The following is a 21782-nucleotide window of genomic DNA, read 5'->3' as shown; positions in this document are numbered from 1 at the left end:
GCTTGTTTCTGTTGGCCAGGCTCCCTTCCCGGTGCTGGGGTGAGTTGGTGAGGCCGGCTGGTCCACCTGGGGACACATGGAGCCTGCCTTACCCTCCCCAGTGGGTACAGCAAACCCATGCTACAGGAAGCCCCACCAGCCTCCTTGATGACCCCATAGCTGCAGGTCTGCAGAGCTGGCTGGCACTGGGCTCCCAGCATAGACGACCCACATCCTCCCAAGATTTCTTTCCAGCTTCCTAATCCCCCATCCCATCGCTGAGGCCCGGGTCCCCCTTTTCCCTCTGAGCTGCTAGGAACTCCTTAGGTCTGTCCTGGCAGCCTTCACCCCAGGCTTCCCTGCAACTCACCACTCGGGGTCCCCACTCCAGAGGTGGAAGTGCTAGGGGTTCTTTGAGGGCCCCAGGGCCAGAGTCAGCCTCGGCCAGACTGGGAAAGGACTCCGGGAAAACTGAACAGGAAGTTCCCTGCTCTAGTCCCATCCAGGTAATGAGGGGGCTTCCTCGAGTTAACCCTTAACCTCCCAGTTTGGAAGTGGGGTGGGGGAGAGGGCGGGGCCAGAGAAATGAGGACAGAGTGGCTAAGCCAGACTCCAGCCTGGGACCGAGAATGAGAGTCTAACTACCCCTCCAGGTAAGAACTGCTCCCCTCCTAATCAGGACTGTTCCTGTTCTCCTTGTGGGGAGGGGGTCTGTCAGCCTGTACTTTCTGGGGCGGCGCGGGGGTTGGGGGGTGGCCAGAGCTGCCATTTTAAAAGGCCTGTTGTGCGCTGGGCTCTTTGCTAGCATTTCATTCATGCGACAGATCTCTGCCAAGGGCCTGCTATGTGCCAGGCACAGTTGCAGGTGCTGAGGTGAACAGGAGCCGGCCCCGACCTCAGACGGCTTATGCGGAGGTGTGCTGGAGCTGTCCCGGGGTAAGAAAACATGACCACGTGACGGGGGAAGAAAGCGCGCCACCAACACCACCTAAGATCTTCCCAAGAATCTTGCCAGGTGGCTTTTGTCCCAGCTTTCCCAAAGAGGAAGCAGGGACTTCCGGGAGGATGTGACCTCCCCACTGGCCTTGAGCCCAACTCGACCTCTAAAGTCAAGCTTTTCCTTTTGCTCTGAGATGTCTTTTTGGGTCGTGCTCTTGGCTGGCCGCAGCCCGTAGGGCGCTTTCCTCGAGGGAACCCGCGGTTCAGAGCCCGCGGGCACTCTCGTGGCACCACCTGTCCCAGGCACCCGGGACACCTGCTCGGTGGCGGGAGGCTCGGCGTTGGCCGCCCCTCGGCCTAGGCCCGTTGATCGGTCGGGGCCAGACCCTGCGCTCGCTCTGGCTCTTCTGCCGGGTCCTTGTCTCCCTGCACGTGGCACCTGGGCTTATCTTGTTCCTTTATTTTCATTGTCTAGTGTGGGCCTCCCTGGACCGCAAGCTCCCTGTGGACAGTGGTGTTTCCCTTGTCTGCGCCGCATCCTCCACACCTAGCCCAGAGCTGGCATGTGTCAAGACGGACGGAACGGCTTAGGAGCCGGCCCGCGAGGCCCACCGCCCTCAGAAGTGTGCAGCGCGCCGGACGCCCAGAGCTCAGCCGCAGCGGCGGCGAAACCCCACCTACCGGACCCGGCTTGGTCACCGGACCCCGGGGCGGGGCCCGGAAACCCCCTCCCCTGGGCGGGGCCCGGAAACCCCCTCCCCTGGGCGGGGCCCGGAAACCTCCTCTCCTGGGCGGAGCCTGGAACCCCCACCCCTCGGGCGGAGGCGCCTCCCGCACGCACAGGTCTGGATTCCTCCCGGCAGCCCCCGCCCCCAAGCCTGACCGGCTCCCCGGGGGCTGTGACCTTGGAGGACGTGGCCACGTCTGAGCCCTGGGAGTGGGGACGGCTGCGCTGCGGGCCACGGGGCCTGTACGGCTACGGTGGAGGGGACCTGCTGGAACGTGCGCTCTCCGGGTAAGGATCGGAGTCCGCAGTCAGGGCCTGGGGGAGCTGGCTGAGAGCGCGGCGGGAAGGCTCGGGGTTCCGCTGTTAGCACTGATTTCCAGGCCTTCGACTCAGAAGTGATACCTTTCCTGGAAAAGTGTCAGAAAAGCAGAGACCCGCTTGACCAAACCACCAAAATAGCATCCAGGCAGAAGGGCTTGGCGCCCGCATTGAAACGAGAATAACACTAGCTTTTGGTCTCCTTCATTCCTAAACCTCTGCCCGGGCTTTGCTTGGCCAAAAACCCCGCTCCTGGCCCACCGCCTGCGTGCACCCCTCATTCATTCGGGAAAGGTTTGCTTCCCTCCTGTGCGTCTGGCGCTGTCCCTGCCCCTGGGAACCCAGTGATGAGCTGGACAAGTGCTGCCCCCGTGAGGCTTACAATCTGGGCAGCCAGGTCACCGAACCTGGGATTCCTTTTTTTTTTTTTTAAGATTTTATTTATTTATTTGAGAGAGAAAGAGCACAAGCAGGGAGCCCAACTTGGGGCTCAATCCCAGAACCCTGGGATCCTGACCTGAAGGCAGGGGCTTAACCAACTGAGCCACCCAGGTGCCCCTGGGGATTCCTTTTGACTTCTATTAACTAAAGGGACTTTGCAGAGAAAAGGGCTTAATGAACATTTAAGTCCCTTCCAATTCTTCCTGATCTTTGTAAATACACTCCCCTCTCCCCGCGGTACCCGCTAACAGATGAAAATTCTTGTGAAGTTGCTGGATTGTTATTTATTTCCACAAGTGATCTACACACCTCCAAAGGAGAGACTTTTAATAAAAATCTACCTATTTGGGGTATATTTCAATATCTCCTAAAATTATTTTGAAAATGCATACAAACTGTTCTAGGTGTTACCTTACAATTTTCTTTTTTGAAGTATCTGGTGTCTAAAAAAAAACAAAAGCAAGAAATCTTTTTGTTTTTGTTTCCTGATTTAATAATTCTTTTTTTAATTTTTGTAAAGATTTTATTTATTTATTTGACAGAGAAAGTGAGAGAGTGTATGTGCACAAGCAGGGGGACTGGCAGGCAGAGCCCCTAAAATAAAAAAACTTAATTTAAAAAAAAGAATTATTAGGGATGCCTGGGTGGCTCAGTAGGTTAAACGTCTGCCTTCGGCTTAGGTCATGATCCCAGGGTCCTGGGATCAAGTCCCAAATCGAGCCCCACATCAGGCTCCTTGCTTAGCAGGGAGCCTGCTTCTCCCTCTCTCTCTGCCTGCCGCTCCCCCTGCTTGTGCTCTCTCTCTCTCTGTCAAATAAATAAAATCTTCAAAAAAATTTTAAAAATAGTTTAAAAAAGTTTTTGTTTTAATTCCAGCACAGTTAACACAGTGTTACTTATCAAACATGAAGACATTTTTTAACTCTAGTGTCAGCCAGTTAGAGCACCTGACTGATGGGAGTCTCCCTCTCTCCTCTTTCATCTTTTCAGAGATTACAAAAGAAAGACAAGTTTTCCTGTATTTTCTGTTTCCATAGGATTTGCCCATTCAGAATAATTCAGGCCAAAGGGAGAAATCCCTCTCCAGCTCTGGGAGCGATCACTATAAAGATCTCTGTTATCTATTATTAAATAGCCTCTGGTTATTCCAGCAGCTCAAATGCCTGTCTCTAAATCGTGTTAAGTAACACCTTTACCTGCAGCTGAGACCCCAGCGTTTTCCTGTGGTGCTTGCAGTGAAGGATTGCAGGGTGTGGAGGGCGCAGCCCTCACTGAGGACCAGCCCTGGGACAGAGACACGGGGGGATATTGAGAACACGAGGTGAGCCTTGGGCCCGACCCCGTATTTCTCTGGTGTCCATAAATTCGCGCCCCCCACCCCCCAAGCCTCTGGTCTGTCTCACTGGCTCCAGGGGCCTGAGCTGCAGCCTCAGCTTTGCCATTTGCCACTTGCCACTATCCGTGTGCCTTCAGCATCATTTGATGGAATCTATTCTCTCTGCTGCTCCAAGCTCCTCTATGGTTTCCCACCGCGCCTTTGAGCTACATGCAGACAGCTCACCCCCGGCGCCCACCCGCAGTCACATCTTCTGCCCTCTTCCTTTGCCCTTCAGTCTCTGAGCACGCCAGCTCCATCCTCCTCACGGCCCTGGCCTGGAAGGGATGCTCTCGCCCCGACCCCTGCTTCATTCGGAAATGTCCACCAGTGATGTCAGTCTCCTTGTGGAGGCTGCTTCCGCCCATTCTTGTGACAGTGTCCCCTCGGTCCTCTCTCCGTCCATGCTTGTTCCCTCCTCGCATGTGCCACAGTCTAATTCACTTGTCGCTTTTTTGTTTGCTTGGCTTTCGTCTGTCCCTGCACTGGATGGTCAGCCACAGGGCGTGTTTCCGTGGGTCGCTGGTTCCCAGTGGACCTCTCAGTCGGTTTGATCTTCTCCTTCCTTCCTTATTGCCTATCTTCTCTTTCTCCGTTTCTCCCAAAGTCTCTGCTCAGCCTCCTGCACCAGCCTCACCTTTGAGCATTTACTGAGCAGTACCTGTTGGCACCTGCGAGGCTCTGGCTTGGGGGCCTCCAGTGATCCTTGCATCTTGTTGGTCTCACCCTTGTGTAACCCACTCCCTTTGGGTGGGGGCTGGATTTAGTGATTCACTTCTAATAAACAGAATTGAGTAGGAGCAGATTAGGTTGTAAACAGACTGTGATTTCTTGGCAGCCCTGACGCGCTCTCTCTCCATGTCTTGCTGGCTCACCCTGGGGGAGCCACGTCTGAGGAAAGAGAGGCCCTTGTGGTGAGGGACCAAGGCCGGTCAACTTGGACCCTCTCCCACAGTCAAATGGATGACTTGACCACGGCTATTGACCTTGAGCTTGAGGAGCTAGAGGCACCCAGCTAAGCCCTGTAGGGTACAGAAACCATGAGATAATAAGTATTTATTTTAAGCTACAATGTTTTGGGATCATTGATTACACAGCAATAAGTAACTAATGTACCTCCCTTGCTGGTTTCTTAGCTGCCTCCATAACCATTCTCGGTGCCAATATCCCTGTATTTATATTTTCTTTCTCGACTCTTTGCACTTGGTGTTGCCACCTGGATGTCTCATAAATGCCCCAGAGTCTTCGTGTTCAAGACCAAGCTCACGCAGCTCCTTGCAAGCTCCACGGCAGGGGCTCAGTTGTCCTTGCCCGCTGTGTCCCCAGGGCCCGGCAGGTAGCAAATCCTCACTACATGTGGCTCAGTGAGTCCTCCACATCAAACCTCTGTGCCTCTGGTATTTTCTGGTTTGGTAAACATGTCACTCAAACCAGAAATTGGGATTTATCCCTGATCCCCTCGCTTTACCTCATTCTCACATCTCGTCAGTCTCCAAGTTCCGTAGGGTTAATATCCTAAATGTTTTTCAAATCTGCCTATTTCTGTACTTCCACTGCTTGTCATCCAAGTCCAGGCCACCATCGTCACCTGCCAAGGCCATAGCAATGACCTAACTGGTTTCTCTCTCTCTCTTTTTTAAAAGACTTTATTTATTTATTTGACAGAGAGCACAAGCAGGGGGAGCGGCAGGCAGAGGGAGAGGAGAAGCAGACTCCCCACTGAGCAGGGAGCCCAATGTGGGGCTCCATCCCAGGACCCTGGGATCATGACCTGAGCAGAAGGGCCAACTTATAACCAACTGAGCTACCCAGGCGCCCCACTGGTTTCTCTTCATTCACATTTTTTTTTTTTTTAACAAAAGTTTTAGGTGTAACATACAGAAATGTACATAAACCAAGAATGAAGAGTATGATGAATTTCCACCAAGTGAGGACAGCCATTGCATTCCTGGCCTACTCTGGTGCCCCCTTCTGGCCATTTCCCTCCCCCGTAATCACCATCTTAACTTCCAACTACAGCAGATACATTTGGTCTGGTTTTGAACTTCATGTAAATGAAGTCACAGAATAGGATTTTTTAAAAAAGATTTTATTTCTTATTTCTTTTTTTTTTCAAGATATTTAACTTAGTTATTTGAGAGAGAGCAAGCGAGAGCACGAGCAGGGGGGAGAGGGAGAGGCAGACTTCCCACTGAGCAGGGAGCCCATCGTGGGAGTCCATCCCAGGACCCCAAGATCATGACCTGAGCTGAAGACAGACACTTAACCAACTGAGCTACCCCAGGTGCCCCTAAGATTTATTTTTAAGTAATCTCTAAACCCAAGGTAGGGCTCAAACACACAACCCCAAGATCAAGAGTTGCGTGCCGTACCAACTGAGCCAGTCAGGCACCCCAAGGGATTCTTCACCTTGCTTACCCCATAGTGGGAGACCCAATCCATGTGTTGCTTGTTTCCTGAATGGTGTTCCCTGTTGCATTATTTGTTCATCCCACCTACAGTAGGTGGTTTTCTGTTTGGGACTACATGTAGTAGTTATTGTAAGTCTCTGGTGACCATGGGATGTGAGTTACTGCTGGGTTTCTACCCAGAAGTGAATCACTTACGTCACAGAATATGTAGATGTTCAGCTTTAGAATATTCTGCCACCCACTTGTCTAGAGAGCTTGCAGTCTTTCCCCTCCCACCATCTACAGATTCATCTTGTGTATATTTTGCCCTGGTCCTAGGATCACCCATTTCTCCAAGGGCCCTGATTCTTATCATTAGCTGATTTCCCCCCCACATTATAAAACATTCACAAAGGGGTGCCTGGGTGGCTCAGTCCGTTAAGAATCTGACTCGATCTCAGCTCAGGTCTTGATCTCAGGGTTATAAGTTCAAGCCCTGCATTGGGCTCCATGCTGGGCATAGAGCCTACTTTAAAAAAAAATCACAAAAATTGAATTTTTGAAAGGATGAGATAAAGTAAAAATAAATGGAAGCTCTACATTTTTTTTTCCACACCCACTGAAGTAAAAAGAATATAAAAGATTCTGTGTGAGACCACAAGATCTGTACAGGGAGTCTGACGGCTGGGGAGTGGGGGAGGGAGAATGTAGCAGGATGAAGGGTTGTAAATATAAGCCGAAACTGCCATCAAGGGTGGGTGCTTGGGTGCCATTGCCATTTGCTACTGTGAGGGGCCTCCAGTAAGGGTCCTCTGGTGCTGAGCCTGGCAGAATGCCTTCTGAGTCCCCCTATCCTCCCTGCCTCAGTGTCTTAGGCTTGCATGAATGAATGTAACCTGAAACTCTACCCGAGACTGGGGGACACTTTAGGTATGAGATAGTAGGAGGTGGCAGCTGCAACGAAGGGTATTTTGGGATGATGACACTCTCCTGGTTTCCTAAAAATGCACCAATCTCTAAAGAAAAAGTAACTTAACTTACTCTAATTTCCACACCAAAGGGCCAGCCGGAGTGAGTCTTGAGCTATCCAGCCTAGTTTCACTAGAGTATCCTCCCTGCCTGTACTGTAAGCTGTCTTTAGCTCCCAGGTAAAGTCAGTGTTCCGGAAGGTGGGATGTGGGTGCTCTGGGAACATATCCAGTCTATCCTATTAAATTTGGGGGGTTTCTGGCCTTGGAGTCCACAGCTTGTCTGGCTGAGGCTGAAGCTGCTAGCCTTGACAATCATGGAAGGAAGCACTTGGTGTTGCTGCCTAGGAAGGGGCCTCTTGGCCATTTCTGCTGACTGTGATGGGCAGGCTGCTGGGTCAGCCATACAAGGGAATGTGCCATAGCTAAAACCAGCAAGGCACCGCTTGAGATTTATAGAATTCTCAGCACCTAACCATTCCTCAACCAGCACGGAGAGACTTGACCAGACTCTAGGATGGCTTCCAGCAGCGCACGGCTAGGATGACCCCAGCCCTGCCTGAGAAAGCTCAATGCTGCAGGGAGAATTTAATGTTTGTTCCAGCCAACAGCTGACCTCCCTTAGAGCATTTACTAAAAAGGGTTTATTATTGTGAGTATGTGTCTCTTAAAACTGAGAAGCATCTGTCACGGGAGAGCCATTCCTTTGGAGGGACCTGGCTTCGGTCTCCCTTCTCCGTGGGAGGATAGACTGCTGACTTCCATACCTGCCAGGGACACACCTCCTGGCCTGGTCACACCCCCACTGACCCGCTGTCTGTGATCGTTCACGACCCTGACTAGTGGGCCCTGCTCTCCTCCTCCCTCCTCCCTTTAAAACCCCAGTCACCTCTGCACAAACCAGACAGAGCTCAGCTCTTTCCCCTGCTGTCAGCAGTTACTGAATAAAGTCTGCTTTCGCTGCCTTGACGGATGTCTGGCTGTTTGGTTTTGACACAGCATGGTTTTTGTCCTCTCTGTTTTTATATTGAACAAGGTATGCGTCACAGAGGGGGCAGGTCGGCAGCATATGCTATACTCCCGTTTTTGAAACAAAATTCTGAACAGGTGAGTGTTGGGGGCCGGGGGCCGGGCCCTCGCGCAGACAGCTTCAGGTTCCCCACGCGAGACGCCGACTCGAGGGCTCGTGGCCGTCCTCGCGGTCCTCACCGCCCCGGCTGTCCCCGCGCACGATGCCCACCGGCGGGCGCCGCGAGAGAGCCGGGAAACCGGAAGTTGAGATGGGGCAGCCGGACGGGAAACGCGGGCACACCGGCCAGAGGCAGGCCGCCCAGCGTGACCCTCCCCCCTCGGCGGGGCTGTCCCTCAGGGGGGCGCGGACGGGAGCGCGCAGCTAGGGGCGGGGCCCTGGGCAGGGGGATGGGCCAGGCCGTCGGGCGCCAGCCAATCACCGGTGGCTGCCGTAGGCGCGTGGGTGGGGCGGCGACGCTGCGTGGGCGGGGCGGCGTTGCTGCCTGGGCGACGCGATCCCGCGTCGGTGTTCGGCCGGCTGGGGGTGGAAGGCGCTGACTCGTGGGCGCGGGGCGCGTGGCGCGTGGGCACCCCGCGGCCGGGAACGGTGGCTTGTGCGGCCGCCTGGCGTCAGGGCACGGGGCCTCGGGCTTGCCGCTGGCCGCGGGGGCGTCCACGCCCTGGTCTCAGTGGCCCTGAGGGTTCTTAATTATTTGCTTTAAAAAAATTTGTATTCCTGGGGCCCCACCTGATTTGCCCACCTATCCGCTTTCCTTTTTTTTATTTTTCCGTGGTTAGCATTTGCTCTGCTGTTTACTCGATTATTCCTGTTTTTCCTGGCCTCTCTCACATTCCTTTATTTCTCCTTATCTTCTCTCCTTCCTAAGGCTAGATAAGAGTTCTGCATTACCCTGTCTCCAGCTTGGCTGAACAGCCGTAATTAGTACAAGCTTTCTTCCCTTTCCTTTTTAAACATTTTTTTCCCTTCTTACTTCAGGTGATGCCTTTTTCTAGTTCTTATTATTCTGACCGCTTTTGTGGGACCGGAGTCAATTCTCAGGCCAATGTCTGAAGGTAGATCATGATTTATTTACTGAAGGTGACCTCTTCTTAAGCTCAGTGAAGCCGCCAGATGCGGGAATGTTTGCCCCGTCTGAAGCCCAGATAAACGCCTCCATCCGTGATAGTTATCCTTGTGACAGGCTCCTGAGGTGAGTACATCCCGGAACTGGTGCCCCATGAGCTAGACAGCAGGTGTTTTCTGCTGAAGTTGTATGGAGTTCTTAAATTTTTATTTGAATCATCGACATTTAAAAGTCGGGATATTTCACATATAAGTCTTTTTTTTTTTTTTTTTTTTTGGTGTCTCTTGAAAAATCCTCAAGCTTTGGCAATATTGAGCCCCAACTGCCCCCTTTGAACAAAATATGATTTCTTGAAGCCCCTGCAGCCCTCCCCCACTACCATCTTTCACCCAAGCCACTGGTCATTTGTGGTGCTGCCTGTTTGCTGGAGTCATTTAGGTTTTTGATCTTTGCTTTCCCTGGTGCCTTTCTGCGGTCTTTTAGGGACTGCAGTTCCCACACAGCAAACGTGAACACCCTTCCTCCTAGACCTGCTCAGTCCTAGAGCCAGCCCTGGAGGTGTTTCCTCTCATCTCCAGGAAGGGGCTAATGTCTGTCATATAGTAGATGCTCAATAAATATTTTCTGAACAGTTAAATAAATGTTGAGACTTCATTTGGTTTAGTTTAGGTGATCTTGTGGTGGGATCCAAACTGCTGGGATTCCCCAGCATCCCTGAAGTGGCCCCTTTTGTCTGGTAGAGAAACATTTGCCAAGAATCAGGACACTCCCACTGTTTTGGGACTCGGTGCATGCCTAGAGCTGACGTGGGCTGAAATGGGTCACCACAGGAGTGAGTCTCCTTACTCTGGACATTGGTCATGTTCCTTGTCGATGGAGAAACATTCACAGACTGAGTAGTTAATCTTTTTCACAGCCCCCTGTGACTTCTCAGTTTATAGTTTTCTGGCTTGACAATCGTATTGACTTTTGCTACAACTTTGGACATCCCTCTTTACCTTGAGGATTAAAACTCCTGGAAATACTGACCAGAGGCAAACCCCAAGGCTAATATTTTTTGTTCATCAAAGTGACAGTAGGATAGATCAGAATCCTAAAGCATGTTTAACTCCAAAAGCAGAGTTGCAAATTCAGAATGCTGCAGGGGCAAGTGGGGACCAAATGCAGCTACATGAGAGCAGCCCCCGAATGTGGGGAATATGAGTCCAGGGTTGCCTGATGTTCTGATTTTTCAAGTAACTTGATTTTATGAGAACTTTACTAATTGTTAAATGTTGGAAAACTAAGTTTTAAAGTAGTTAAGCCCCTGTGAGCCCACACAGCACAGCTGTAGGCCGGCACGGGGCCACGTGTGCCTGTCTTACTGGGTGAAGGGTCAGAGGATTCTGATGGCTGGACGCCACGCACATGGGGAGGTTTCCTGGAATCTGACTCCAGAGCTGGCCCCACTCGTCTCCTGAGACCCATCTTCTATGCCCTGCTCAGGGGGGAGATGGGTTCTTCAACCTAGAAGTGAAGCAGTCTCGGCCTCCATTTTGGGAGCCTTGGTTCTCAGGGCCCAAAGGGAAAGCCAAGACTGGGAGATGGAGTCTGGGACCCTATTGATGGCTGGGTCAGACCCCGTTACCCCTGTTACACTCCCCAGCCTTGAGACGGAGCTGGGGAGAGGAGGTCTAGAGGAATCAGATTGGTCCGACATCTTTTCATGGTGTGGGGCACAGGGGTGGGGGTAGGGGGGAGTTCCCAGGCCTGTTTGCTAAGTTTGCTCTCAGGGAGACAGAACTCCTCGCCAGTCTTGGGGAGAGCCCAGAGGACCTGCTCACCGGCCTGGGGGCCTTAGGTGAAATCCAGGAACGTCTCTATGGAGACACCATAAGACCTTCAGAAGCCCTGTGTGTCAAAAAGGACTATCGTACCCCTCTACCCAGGAAAGTACCCTTCCTTCTGTGAGAACAGTTGCAGTGCCCTCTTTGAAATGTCAAATGTCAGAATCCTTCCACAGAATTTATTTCCCCATTTTGGCGTCCCTGCTTTCCTGGCATCACAAGTGCATGCCAGGTAAAGCAATCCTGAGCAGGCAGCGCAGACCTAGGACTCACCTCCCGGCCGAGAGCAGGTGCAGCCCAGCTCAGGACCCCAGACCCGGAACCCTCGAAGCCGGGAACCCTGTAGGGCTGCAGCTGCGTGGGGAACGGGATCTGGGAGGGACTTCCTGTTGTCCCTAATCCCAGTCTCCACCCGGCTCCCCGGCCTGGTGTAGGCTGTGGAGTCTCCCTTCCTGGGGGAGGGGGCCCCCACCACCCGAGGTGCCCCCTCTGCCTCCACCTCGGTGAGAGGGGCACTGGGGAGGGAGCCTGGATCCCGAGATCCATGTGGGTGGCCGGCTGGCCGGAGGGGACGGGGTCAAAAGTGGAAGGCTTCAGGCTGGTGGGGAGAAAAGGGGGCCTGGACCCAGGTTAGGGAAGGGGAAGGACATGGTCTGTCCAGGCCCCTGAGCAGGATGGACCTGGAGAGTGGTTGCAGCTGCAGGCTGCTCAGTTTCTGGATCCCAGGCGGGGCTGAGTCAGGTCAAGCGCAGGGTATATGTGTCCTGGGTGGGGGAGACAGTGGGGCCTCGCTTCTCCCGCTGAGCTGGCTGTGACGGGTGTGGCCACACCCAGCACCTGTTTTGTAGGATCTCTGCAGACCTTTTGGCTCCTGATGGCAGGAGAGACAGATTCCAAGTCAGCCCTGGCTTTCCCTGACTGGGCTGCTCTGAGATGCAGAGTCCTGGCTTAAGTGACAAAGGGGACGATACAAAATAGCATTCTGTCAAGCGAGGGACCAAAAACCATCACAGAGAGTGAGGTCACTGGAAGGCATCTGGGAGGCTTTATTTCTGATTGGGACCGAGGATGGGTCTGGTCCTGCGTGGGGATTTTCACAGTGCTTTAGAGGTGCCCAGCAGACGCTGGCTGATTTCTTCCTGCTCTTTCAGGCTCCTGGCCAGAAGCTGGAGGGGGTTGGCCAACAAGAGGGAGAAACGACTCAGCTGTGCTTCCTACCTCTGATCTCAGAAATGTCTGCAGACGGTGGAGGCACCCGCGCTGCCCAGGACAAGGAGAGAGCCCGAGAGGTATGGACGGGGCACTGGGTGAAGGACGCATGTCTTGGAAGGACTCAGAGCAGGAGGGGATTTTCAAGGCAAGGAAGAATTAGGCTCGCCGGGGTGCAGGGCTGGTGGATGGGGGTGATGGGAGGTGTTGAAGGGATGGTGGTACGACAGGAAATGCCTTCCACCTGGGAATCGACAGCTACCAAGCTGCTCTGCTTTTCCTGGCAATTTCAGTCGTCAGTTGGCCAAACGCCACACGAAATAGCAAGGAGGCTGCATGGGGGTTCTCCTGGTGGGGTTGCTCTCTGAACAGTGCCCAGAGCATGCAGGGAAGCCTCAGTTTACCCTCCCTCTGCCTAGGACCCCATCTCCACTCTCTCTGGGTCTAAGCACCTAGTCCTTCATGTACCTGTTGCCCATGTGTGTAATTACAACCTGTGGGGGGGGGGGACCAGGGCCACTGGGCTTGGGATTAAAGGAATATGAGTCAGCTACAGCCAGGTGTGTGACCTTGGGCAGGTCCCCTGCCTCTGGGAATGAGGAGTGTCACCTATAACATGTCTATCACGGGCCTGCTGTTCCTACCTGTCTCATCTAGGTGGCTGGGAGGCTCAGAGCGGGTAACTATTGTAACATAAAATAACACCCACAGCAACTAGAACCTAGGTCAGAGAAACCTACAGCACCTCAACTAGTAGTTCCAGGGGTTGTTAAGTTCAAATACAAATCAAGTGCAGATCTTCCTCGACTTGCTTTGGGGTTACATCCTGATAAACCCATTGTAAGTATAAGAAGTCGAAAATGCATTTAACACACTAACCTACTGAACATCATAGCTTAATCTGTCTCCCTCAGACGTGCTCGGAACACTGACATTAGCCTACAGTTGGGCAAAATCGCCTCCCACAGAGCCCATTTCATAATGAAGTGCTGAGCAGTATCTCATGTAATATAGTGAATACCGTACTGAAAGAGAAAAACGGGATGGCGGTCACTTTGTCGGTCGTTTACCCTCGTGAGCGCGTGGCTGACGGGAGCTTCGGCTCCTGCCCCCACATCCCCAGGGAGGACGGTGCTACAGATCGCTAGCCCAGCGGAAGATGCAAATTCAAAATTCGAAGTAGTTTCTACTGAATGTGTTATTACTTGAGTGCCATCGTAAAGTTGAAAACTGGTTAAGTTGAGCCGTTGTAAGTCAGGGACCGTCTGTATTAATTGTCCCATTTTCATGCCATAGACGGACAAAGCAGTGTCAGCTCTGTTTGCTTTCCCTTCCACGATGCCTTGGTAACACCCGATGGGTCTCACACATCCCTGACATTCTGTGCTACTGCTGGATTCTGTCAGCTCACACAGTAGAGTAATAATAATAATTATTGGCACCACTCTGTGTTTATCCTGAATGTTCCAGAGTGCACAGCTCTTTCTCACAGGTTATCTGTTCATGAGGCAGAGCAGTTGAGTCTCGGAGGCTGCCCGGCCCAGGTGGCTCCCTGACCTGAGGGTCTTTCCCTCTGAGACCCTAATAACATAGGCGGTAGGTGGGGGGTGGTGGAGGGAGAAGCCTGGCCAATCCCTGTGTTGTGGATGACAGGGAGGCCTCACCAGGGGCCTCCCAAGGCAAAGGAAGTGACTTTCCCCAAACTCTTGAGGTTTGTGGGAAGGCGGTGCCTGCTCCAGGTTGAGCAGCTAGTGAGGGGCCGGCCTGGATGGCCTGGATCTGAGCCCTGGTTGCCTGACTCCAAAGCCCCTTTCTCACCGTCCCAGGGGCTGGAGCTGAGGCTGGTGTGAAGAAGTGGGGACTGGGTAGGAGGACCCTGGAAGCGCCGTTGTGGTGGGTGGTGCTGCAGGGATGAGCCGGGAGGTTTTCCTTCTGTCGGACCCAGGTGGGCGCGGGCCTTGGCACAGTTAGTGGTACCCTTGGGCTTTTCTCTCCAAACCCCAAAACTCCAACTTCTGTGACCAAATTGAGTCAGGCTGGAAATGGCCCAAGGCCACATGATACTTCCCTGTCATCTCCAAGAAATGGTGGCCCTGGGGTTGACTTGTGAGTCAGATACCCTCGAGTTCCACTCTTGGCCGAGCACTCATGGGCTCTGTGATCTTGGGCCGTTGTCTGATCTCTGAGCCCGGATACGTCAGTGTCCTGCGTCTGTGTAACAACCAGAATTTATTCCCTCAGTTCTAGAGGCCAGAAACCCCAAATCACAGCATTGGGGGGGGCTCCCTCCCCAGCCTCTAGGAAGAGGATCCTTCTGCCTCTCAGCATCTGGTGGCTCCAGGTGTCCCTTGGCTTCACCCCAGCTCTGACTCCATCTTCACGTGGCTTTCTCTGTGTTTCCATGTCTTTTCCTCTTATAAGGACACCAGTCATTGGATTTAGGGCCCAGTCTAAATGCAGGATGATTTCATCTCAGCATCCTTAACTAATTACATCTTCCAAATAAGGTCACGTTCTGAGGTTCCGAGCAGATGTGAAATTTGGGGGGACACTATTCAATCCACTGCACTTGGTTTCCTCAGTGTTAAACAGTAACAGTCCACACTGCTGTGGGAGGTACGAGGCTGGAATTGAGAAGAGGCTTCTGCTCTGTGGGCACCTGGCCAGCCTGCCCCTGGCCCGACCTTGCGCCTTCCTTCCTTCCCTTGCTGCCCCGGCCTTGTGGAGGTAAAGCAGAGGTGTGCGGGTCTCCAGGGCCAGGAGAAGAAAGCAAGGCCAGTCCTTCAATCTGTGCCTTGCATTTGGGTGTGTGTGGCCCCTGCCAGGACCCTCAGGTGTGGAGCTCGGCTGTGAGTCTCCCATACTCTGCCCAGGTGCTGATGGTGGCTGTCATTCCTAGGTTCCAGGTCATGGGGATCCTTGTCAAGAAATGCTTTCTGAGTCGGAGGAGATGGTGCCTTTGGGAGCCGCTCAGGAGTCACCCCACATCAAGACGGAGCCGGAAGAGCCACAACCTGAGGGGGCACTGCAGGGGGATGGGGCTCCAGGAACGCCGGGCTGGGTGTCCCTAAGCCAGGGCTCTAAAGAGAAAGCTCTTTTCCTGCCTGGTGGAGGTGAGGAGAGGGGTGGAGAGGGACGTAGAGAGACGCACTTTGTTGGGTGGCAGCTGTGGGGAGAGGTGGAGGCTCACAGCATGGGAGGGGCACAAGCTCTCCTGCCATGGAGATGCCCGGATGTCTGCCCACCTGCCCCTCAGAGGCCGCTCCTGCACAACCTCAGAACCTACTGACCCTCTTCTTGGGTCAGGTTGGGGGTGGGGTTTGAGGCAGCTGTGGTGTCCCTGGTAAGCCAGGCATGGTCCGCTCAGGGGGAGTGGCCGGGCCCAGCAGGGTGAGGTGGCCGCCCTGAGGACCTCTCTCCTCTCTCAGCCCTCCCCTCCCCCCAGATCCCCGGGCTTGCTCGCGAGGGCAGGACCAGAGACCGGCAGATGGCTGCGGCACTGCTCACCGCCTGGTCCCAGGTGAGTGTCCCTGTTCAAGTGCAAGGCTGGAGGAAGAGCACAGGGATATGGAGGAACGGCATGTCTGTGCCTCAGCGTCTGGATCTGAGCACCAGACCCGAGGGTGGGGGCCGGAGGGGGGCGCGTGGAGAGCCTGAGCTTTGGTTGTGGTGCCGGAAAGGGCCCTTGTCTTTGTCTTTTGTTTTCTGTTGTACACAACTGCTTTGTTATTGCCCCCCCAACCCCCAAAGTCACCCTTGGGCGGCTGTCCTCCTTCACCATCAGACAGATTGGAGGACAGGCCTTACTCGGGGCAGCAGGTTGGAGGCCGGGGAGGGGTCGCCCTCATTTGGAGCCATTGTGCCCCTCCACGGTGTCCCGGCGTGCCCTGGAGAGTGGGCCTTCTGTGTTGTTTCAGATGCCGGTGACCTTTGAGGACGTGGCTCTGTACCTCTCCCGGGAGGAGTGGGGGCGGCTGGACCACGCGCAGCAGAGCTTCTATAGGGACGTCCTGCAGAAGAGGAATGGGCTATCCTTGGGTAAGGGCCCGAGGTTGTGCTGGGGTGGCCACTCTCTGAGGCCCAGTGCCAGAAGTGGGGCCGTCCCGCCATCCCCTCCTTCCAGGGCTAAGCTCCTTCTCATCGTTCATGTGGGCCGCTCTGGTCTGTAACACCTTCCTGGTGAAGGACGTGTGCTCTGTGCTGACCTGGGGCCCATGAGCCAGATGTGGCTGCTCGGCACTGGAAATGTGGCTGGAGCGCCTGAGTTCATATTTTATTTCATTTTACCCGGCTCAAGTTTGAATTGCAATAGCCCCACATGGCGAGTGGCTGCTATGTTGGGCAGTGCTGGCCTCGAGGTTCTGCTCCTTGGTCCTTCTGAAGTGTTTAGTCCGCTCCTCCCACTGTCCCGCTCCTCAAAGCCCCACCTGAGAGGTGTGTGTGCAGAGAGCTTGGCTGCATATTGGGGATGCCTGCCGCGAGTGGGGGGCACGGGTGCCAGCTAATCTCTCTAGACCCCAGACCCTGAGCTGTCACATCCACCCTGAGGCGCCTGTCGTTTTTTCAGAGGGGCCTTGTCTCCCTCATTGTTTCTCATGGTAAGTAAAGTCCCAGCACTCTGACTCCTCCGTTTCAGACCCTGCTTTTGCTGGCAGAATTTAGGAGGTCTTACGGACAGCTCCTGGTGCTCATTCCTTCATTGCCATTCATTCATATGTCTGGTCTGTCTGTCTGTCCATCCATACACACCAGGGGCACACTTGCTAGTCCGGGGAGCTGGGGGCTTGGTCATTCCACCCTTGACTTCGGTGGTGGGCCTCGGAGTCAGGAGAGCTCACTCCTTTAATTATCTCGGGTTTGCTTACCACCTATCCTTAGCACTCCCCAGGGCCCAGAGCGGCAGGTCCAGGCAAGTCCTGAGAGATCAGAGGGAACTCAGCACCCATTTGCAGCCCCACGGCAAGCCTCACAAATGCCCTAAACCTGCTGGTGGGTCCAACACATTCCTTCCCTCCAGCAGGGTATGGATCAGGACATGGAGGCTGGGGCCTCTGCTCTCTTACTGACTTGACCAGAATCCCCAGGCCCTTGCCCCAGGGGACTTGGCCAGTGGGCCTTTGGTCCCTGACTAGGTGGTCAGCACCCCTGGCCTCTTCTCCCAGGCCCTCCCACTGGGCTTCGTTGCACCCACTGTCCCTCCCCCAGGAGCCCTTTTTGCCCCTGGTCTGGGAAGGTGCAGGACTGGAGATTGCTGGGCTCACTGCTGGGGGCCTGTGTGACAAAGGGGGTTGTCGGCAGCTGACCTCACCCGGCCCCTCTCCCTTTGCTCTTGGGGCTCGTTCAGGGAAATGAGATGGAGCCCAACTCAGCCCCGAGGAGAGTAGGTCTGGCAGTTACCCTACAGGGTGCTTCCCACAGAGGGTTGGACACCTGACCCCAAGCGATTTTTCAGCTTATGTCGTTTTATCCCATGTTTGCAGGGCTGCCTCCCCACTTCTGCCTCTTCACTTGGCAGATGGGGGTGGGGGTTGTCTCCTGCAGCGCAGCCTGAAAGTTCACGACTGAGCGCAGCATCTCTTGTCTCGTTTTGGCCAGGATTTCCCTTCAGCAGACCTTTCTGGGCCTCCCAAGGACAGGGCAAGGGTGAGGCCTCGAGCTCGTGCCGGCAGATGGGAGATGAGGAGGAGAAGCCAGGTGTGTGCAGAGGTGGCAGGTGGGTGGGTCACTGTCACTCCGGGGTGCCCCTTGTCAGTGCGGGCCCTCTGTTTCCTGGGGTGCAGACGCATGCCAGGGGCAAGGCTGCCGGCTTCCTGTCCTCTGCCGGGGGGGTGGCTTTTCCTTCCAGGATCCTTGTTCTTACCTCCATTTCCAGAATTTCCCTGGGTCCCTCACGGAAGTCTCTCTCTTGCTGGAAACTCTCCTTCTCCAGGAGCCACTGAGTTGGGAAAGGAGGAGCCAGCCCCATCCCTGGCATCCCTGGCAGCCCTTGGGGATGTGAAGTCTTTCAGAAGCAGGGTGGGGAGAGCCCAGGGGGACATCCTGCAGTGCGGGCAGCAAGCAGGCAGCGGCCAGAGCTCGGGGCCAGCCAAAGACGATGGGCAGCCGGGTCCCCTGGAGGAGAGGCAGGCGAAACCGACCCCGCCCGACACCAGCCTCGCGAAGGCCCAGGAGGGCCACCTCCCAGAGAAACCCAGAGAGGGGCAAACGGGCACCCCCGAGAGCAGCGAGGAGGGCCTGGCCCCCGACGGTGACGCCAGCAAGAAGACCTACAAGTGCGAGCAGTGCGGCAAGGGCTTCAGCTGGCACTCCCACCTGGTGACCCACCGGCGCACCCACACGGGCGAGAAGCCCTACACCTGCACGGACTGCGGCAAGCGCTTCGGCCGCAGTTCGCACCTCATCCAGCACCAGATCATCCACACGGGCGAGAAGCCCTACACCTGCCCCTCCTGCTGGAAGAGCTTCAGCCACCACTCGACGCTGATCCAGCACCAGCGCATCCACACGGGCGAGAAGCCCTATGTGTGTGACCGCTGTGCCAAGCGCTTCACCCGCCGCTCGGACCTGGTCACCCACCAGGGCACCCACACGGGCGCCAAGCCCCACAAGTGCCCCATCTGCGGCAAGTGCTTCACGCAGAGCTCGGCCCTGGTCACCCACCAGCGCACCCACACTGGGGTCAAGCCCTACCCGTGCCCCGAGTGCGGCAAGTGCTTCAGCCAGCGCTCCAACCTCATCGCGCACAACCGCACGCACACGGGCGAGAAGCCCTACCACTGCCTCGACTGTGGCAAGAGCTTCAGTCACAGCTCACACCTCACCGCCCACCAGCGCACCCATCGTGGCGTCCGGCCCTACTCCTGCCCCCTCTGTGGCAAGAGCTTCAGCCGCCGCTCCAACCTGCACCGGCACGAGAAGATCCACACGACGGGGCCCAAGGCCCTGGCCATGCTGATGCTGGGGGCGGCGGGGGCTCTGGCGGCCCCCCCACCTGCTCACACTTAGGAGGCCGGGCAGGGGGGAGGCGTGAGGGCAGCGTGAGAAGGGGTGTGGGAAGGGAGCGGGAGGTGCTGGCATGGGGTGGGGCATGGCAACACAGGAGCTAGGGCGAGGCACGGGCACGCTAGCTGCAAATTAAAGGCCTTGGAATTCTAGCCACCGCTTATGCTCTGTCTCGTGGGGCCCTGGCGGTGAGTCCGACCGGGGGGCCTCCATGGCTGAGGCATCCCTGAGTCATTGCTGTTGGGGCTTGGGTACTCTCTTTCCCAGCCTTGACCTGACTTGGGGCCAGTCCAGAGCATCCGGACCCTAAGTTTACAAGCAAAGGCTTCTGGGCACAGAGGTTTCCAAACCTGAAGCCAGCCAGCCACTTCGGAGACTGTGGATCCCCCTGGAGGGGCGGTCTGCTGCCACCACCGCTCCTGTCCCCAGGGACATTGCCCCTGAGCCCAGGACCCTCCCTTGGCTCATCTGTTTGGGAGCTGGAGCAGGGTTGAGCCAGCTGGGAACTCATGTTCCTTGTCTGCGGCCCTCCCTGTCTCCTGTCTCAGGCACTGGAGGCCTGTTTTGTGACTGGACATTTTCCATGTGTTTCCACTGGGGCCTGGCCGTAATCCAGTGAGGATTCCTCCCTTACCAGGGACCACTGTCCCTCCTGGTGCCTTCTGAGGCTGCAGTCAGCTCCTTCTGGTACTTTTCACGTCCTTGGCCTCTTTGTACATGTCCTTTATAATTTGCCCTACCTGCCCCTGTCTGGCTCTTTTACTCTTGGCCTTCTGCTTTTCTGACCTCTGTATTTCTATTTCCCATTCTCTTTTTTTCCTGGGGAGGAATGGGCTCAGCCTGCTTATTATCCAAACTTTGCAGCTTGGCTTCCAAGATGACACTGTGTTCTGACGCCGACTGACCTTGAGGACACCTGCATGTGGGCGGCCATTGAGACTCCACCTGCCTCCCTGAATCGGGGCCAGCAGGGTGGCTGCCGCCCTGGCTGGCTCCCGGCTCTCAAGGGAGTTGGAGCAGGAGCGGGGACTGACTGATAATAGCTGCCAGTCAAGGGGCCAAGTGCCATGTATATGTCGCTTCTAGTCTCCACAACTCTGAGCAGTGGACCCCGTCCCAGTCTTATAGATGAGGAAACAGCCGAGAGAGCGGTCCAATAACTTAGCCAACAACCAGAGAGCTGGAAGCTGGGGTTCAGGTCCAGGGATTTCATTGTGTAAAGAATACCCCTGCTTCCATGCATCCCAACGACTACTGGCTGGCTAGTGCATGTTATGAGGTGGGGCTGTCCAAAAAGAGTAAGACAGACTGTAGACTCGAACTTCAGGCTGCTGGATTCAGCCGGAGATGGCGAGTCGGGGAGCAGGTCATCAGCCAGATGCCAGGAAGCTGCGGACTAGTGGGAGCCCAGGCAGAACTTGTTTGTGTCTGGCAGGTCTCAGTGGGATCTAGGGTTGGGTTGCTGGCCGGACTGGTTGAATTAGATGGCTCTTGAAGACCTGAGAAAGAAAGCTGTTTCTTCCCTTCAGCTTGTCTTCATGGCTCCGGTCACTCAGTCAGAAATGGGATTTCTCAGCTTGGCTCAATGTAAGGGGCTGAGGGGGGCTTATTCACATAAAGCAGGCTTGCAGCTTCCAGGAGCTTGTTTTCTGATGAAAGAGGCAGGAAGGACACTCGTTAAACTTGGTACAAGCTTAGCACAGAGGACGTATTTGCACAGTGCCTATTCATTTGCTGCTTTGGGCTTTATGGCCAGTGTGCCAGGACTTGAACAGCTCAGAGATCTGTCGAGTGAGCCAGGGGATCGTTTAAAGACTCCACTCTGGCTTCTGAGGAACTCAGAGACCTGGAGAAACTGTTTCCCCTTTTCATAGCACCGTGGAGAGGAACGTGATTCCAAGGGCCCCATGGGTCTCAGTCCACTTCTGCCTAGAGACCCATCCAGAGGCTACCATTCTGGGATAGAGCTGGCGAGAACAGTTTTTGACTGGAACTTGGCAATTTAGGAAACATTTGACAAGAACAACTAAGACTGCAGAGGTAGTGGAGATGTCGTGGAAGGGCCTAGAATGTGAGGCTGAAGGGTGTTCGTGACATGGTGGGTGATGGAGAGGTAGCTGACTGGGAAGGGGGTCGCCAGGGAAGGGTCTTGGTGTCTCTGGCCTGCTTCCTCCTGGCTTCTGCTCACACCTGGCCTCCCAGCCTTCCGGCCTTGGAGGGCCCCCACCTGGTTGCTCACGCTTCATCTGCGCCTGCGCCGTCAGAGGGAGGGCGAGGGTGAGGGCGGAGGCGGGGAATCGTCCCTGCGGGCTGCCCACCCGCTCCCTGTGCGGCCCAAGGCACGGCCCAGGTACTTGCTGCAGGGGCTGAGGGCCCAGCTGGCCCTGCTGCGCTCCGCAGGCCAGGGGCGTCTCCCGCACTTGGGTGACTCCGCAGGGTAGCGAGGCCGGGCGCGAGCGATGGGGTAGGAGGCCCACCCTCACTAAGGGGCCTCCCGGCGAGGAGGATGGGT

General features: G+C 55.2%; 1 protein-coding gene across 5 annotated transcripts; it reads left to right on the top strand.

Annotated features, from left to right (window-relative positions):
* Positions 1-708: 708 nt before the first annotated feature.
* On the top strand, positions 709-20014 carry ZNF205 (zinc finger protein 205). Of its 5 annotated transcripts, none has more exons than XM_031038804.2 (9): positions 709-915; positions 1394-1933; positions 9248-9359; positions 12211-12348; positions 15168-15381; positions 15697-15788; positions 16186-16306; positions 17864-17962; positions 18141-20014. In XM_031038804.2, exons 4-9 carry the CDS (start codon positions 12292-12294, stop codon positions 19271-19273), a joined length of 1716 nt encoding a protein of 571 aa, XP_030894664.2. In that variant the 5' UTR covers positions 709-915; positions 1394-1933; positions 9248-9359; positions 12211-12291; the 3' UTR covers positions 19274-20014. The 5 variants fall into 5 exon arrangements, with proteins under 5 accessions (XP_030894664.2, XP_030894662.2, XP_030894661.2 ...); XM_031038802.2 differs by having other exon boundaries at positions 9146-9359; XM_031038801.2 differs by lacking the exons at positions 709-915; positions 1394-1933 and having other exon boundaries at positions 8643-9359.
* The last annotated feature ends 1768 nt before the right edge of the window (positions 20015-21782 follow it).

Source organism: Leptonychotes weddellii, chromosome 5 (genome assembly GCF_054177405.1).
Source record: "Leptonychotes weddellii isolate Sample4059 chromosome 5, ASM5417740v2, whole genome shotgun sequence".
NCBI classification, from domain to species: Eukaryota; Metazoa; Chordata; class Mammalia; order Carnivora; family Phocidae; genus Leptonychotes; species Leptonychotes weddellii.
The sequence above is the reverse complement of the archived record's forward strand: the minus strand, read 5'-3'. Positions and strand labels throughout refer to the sequence as shown.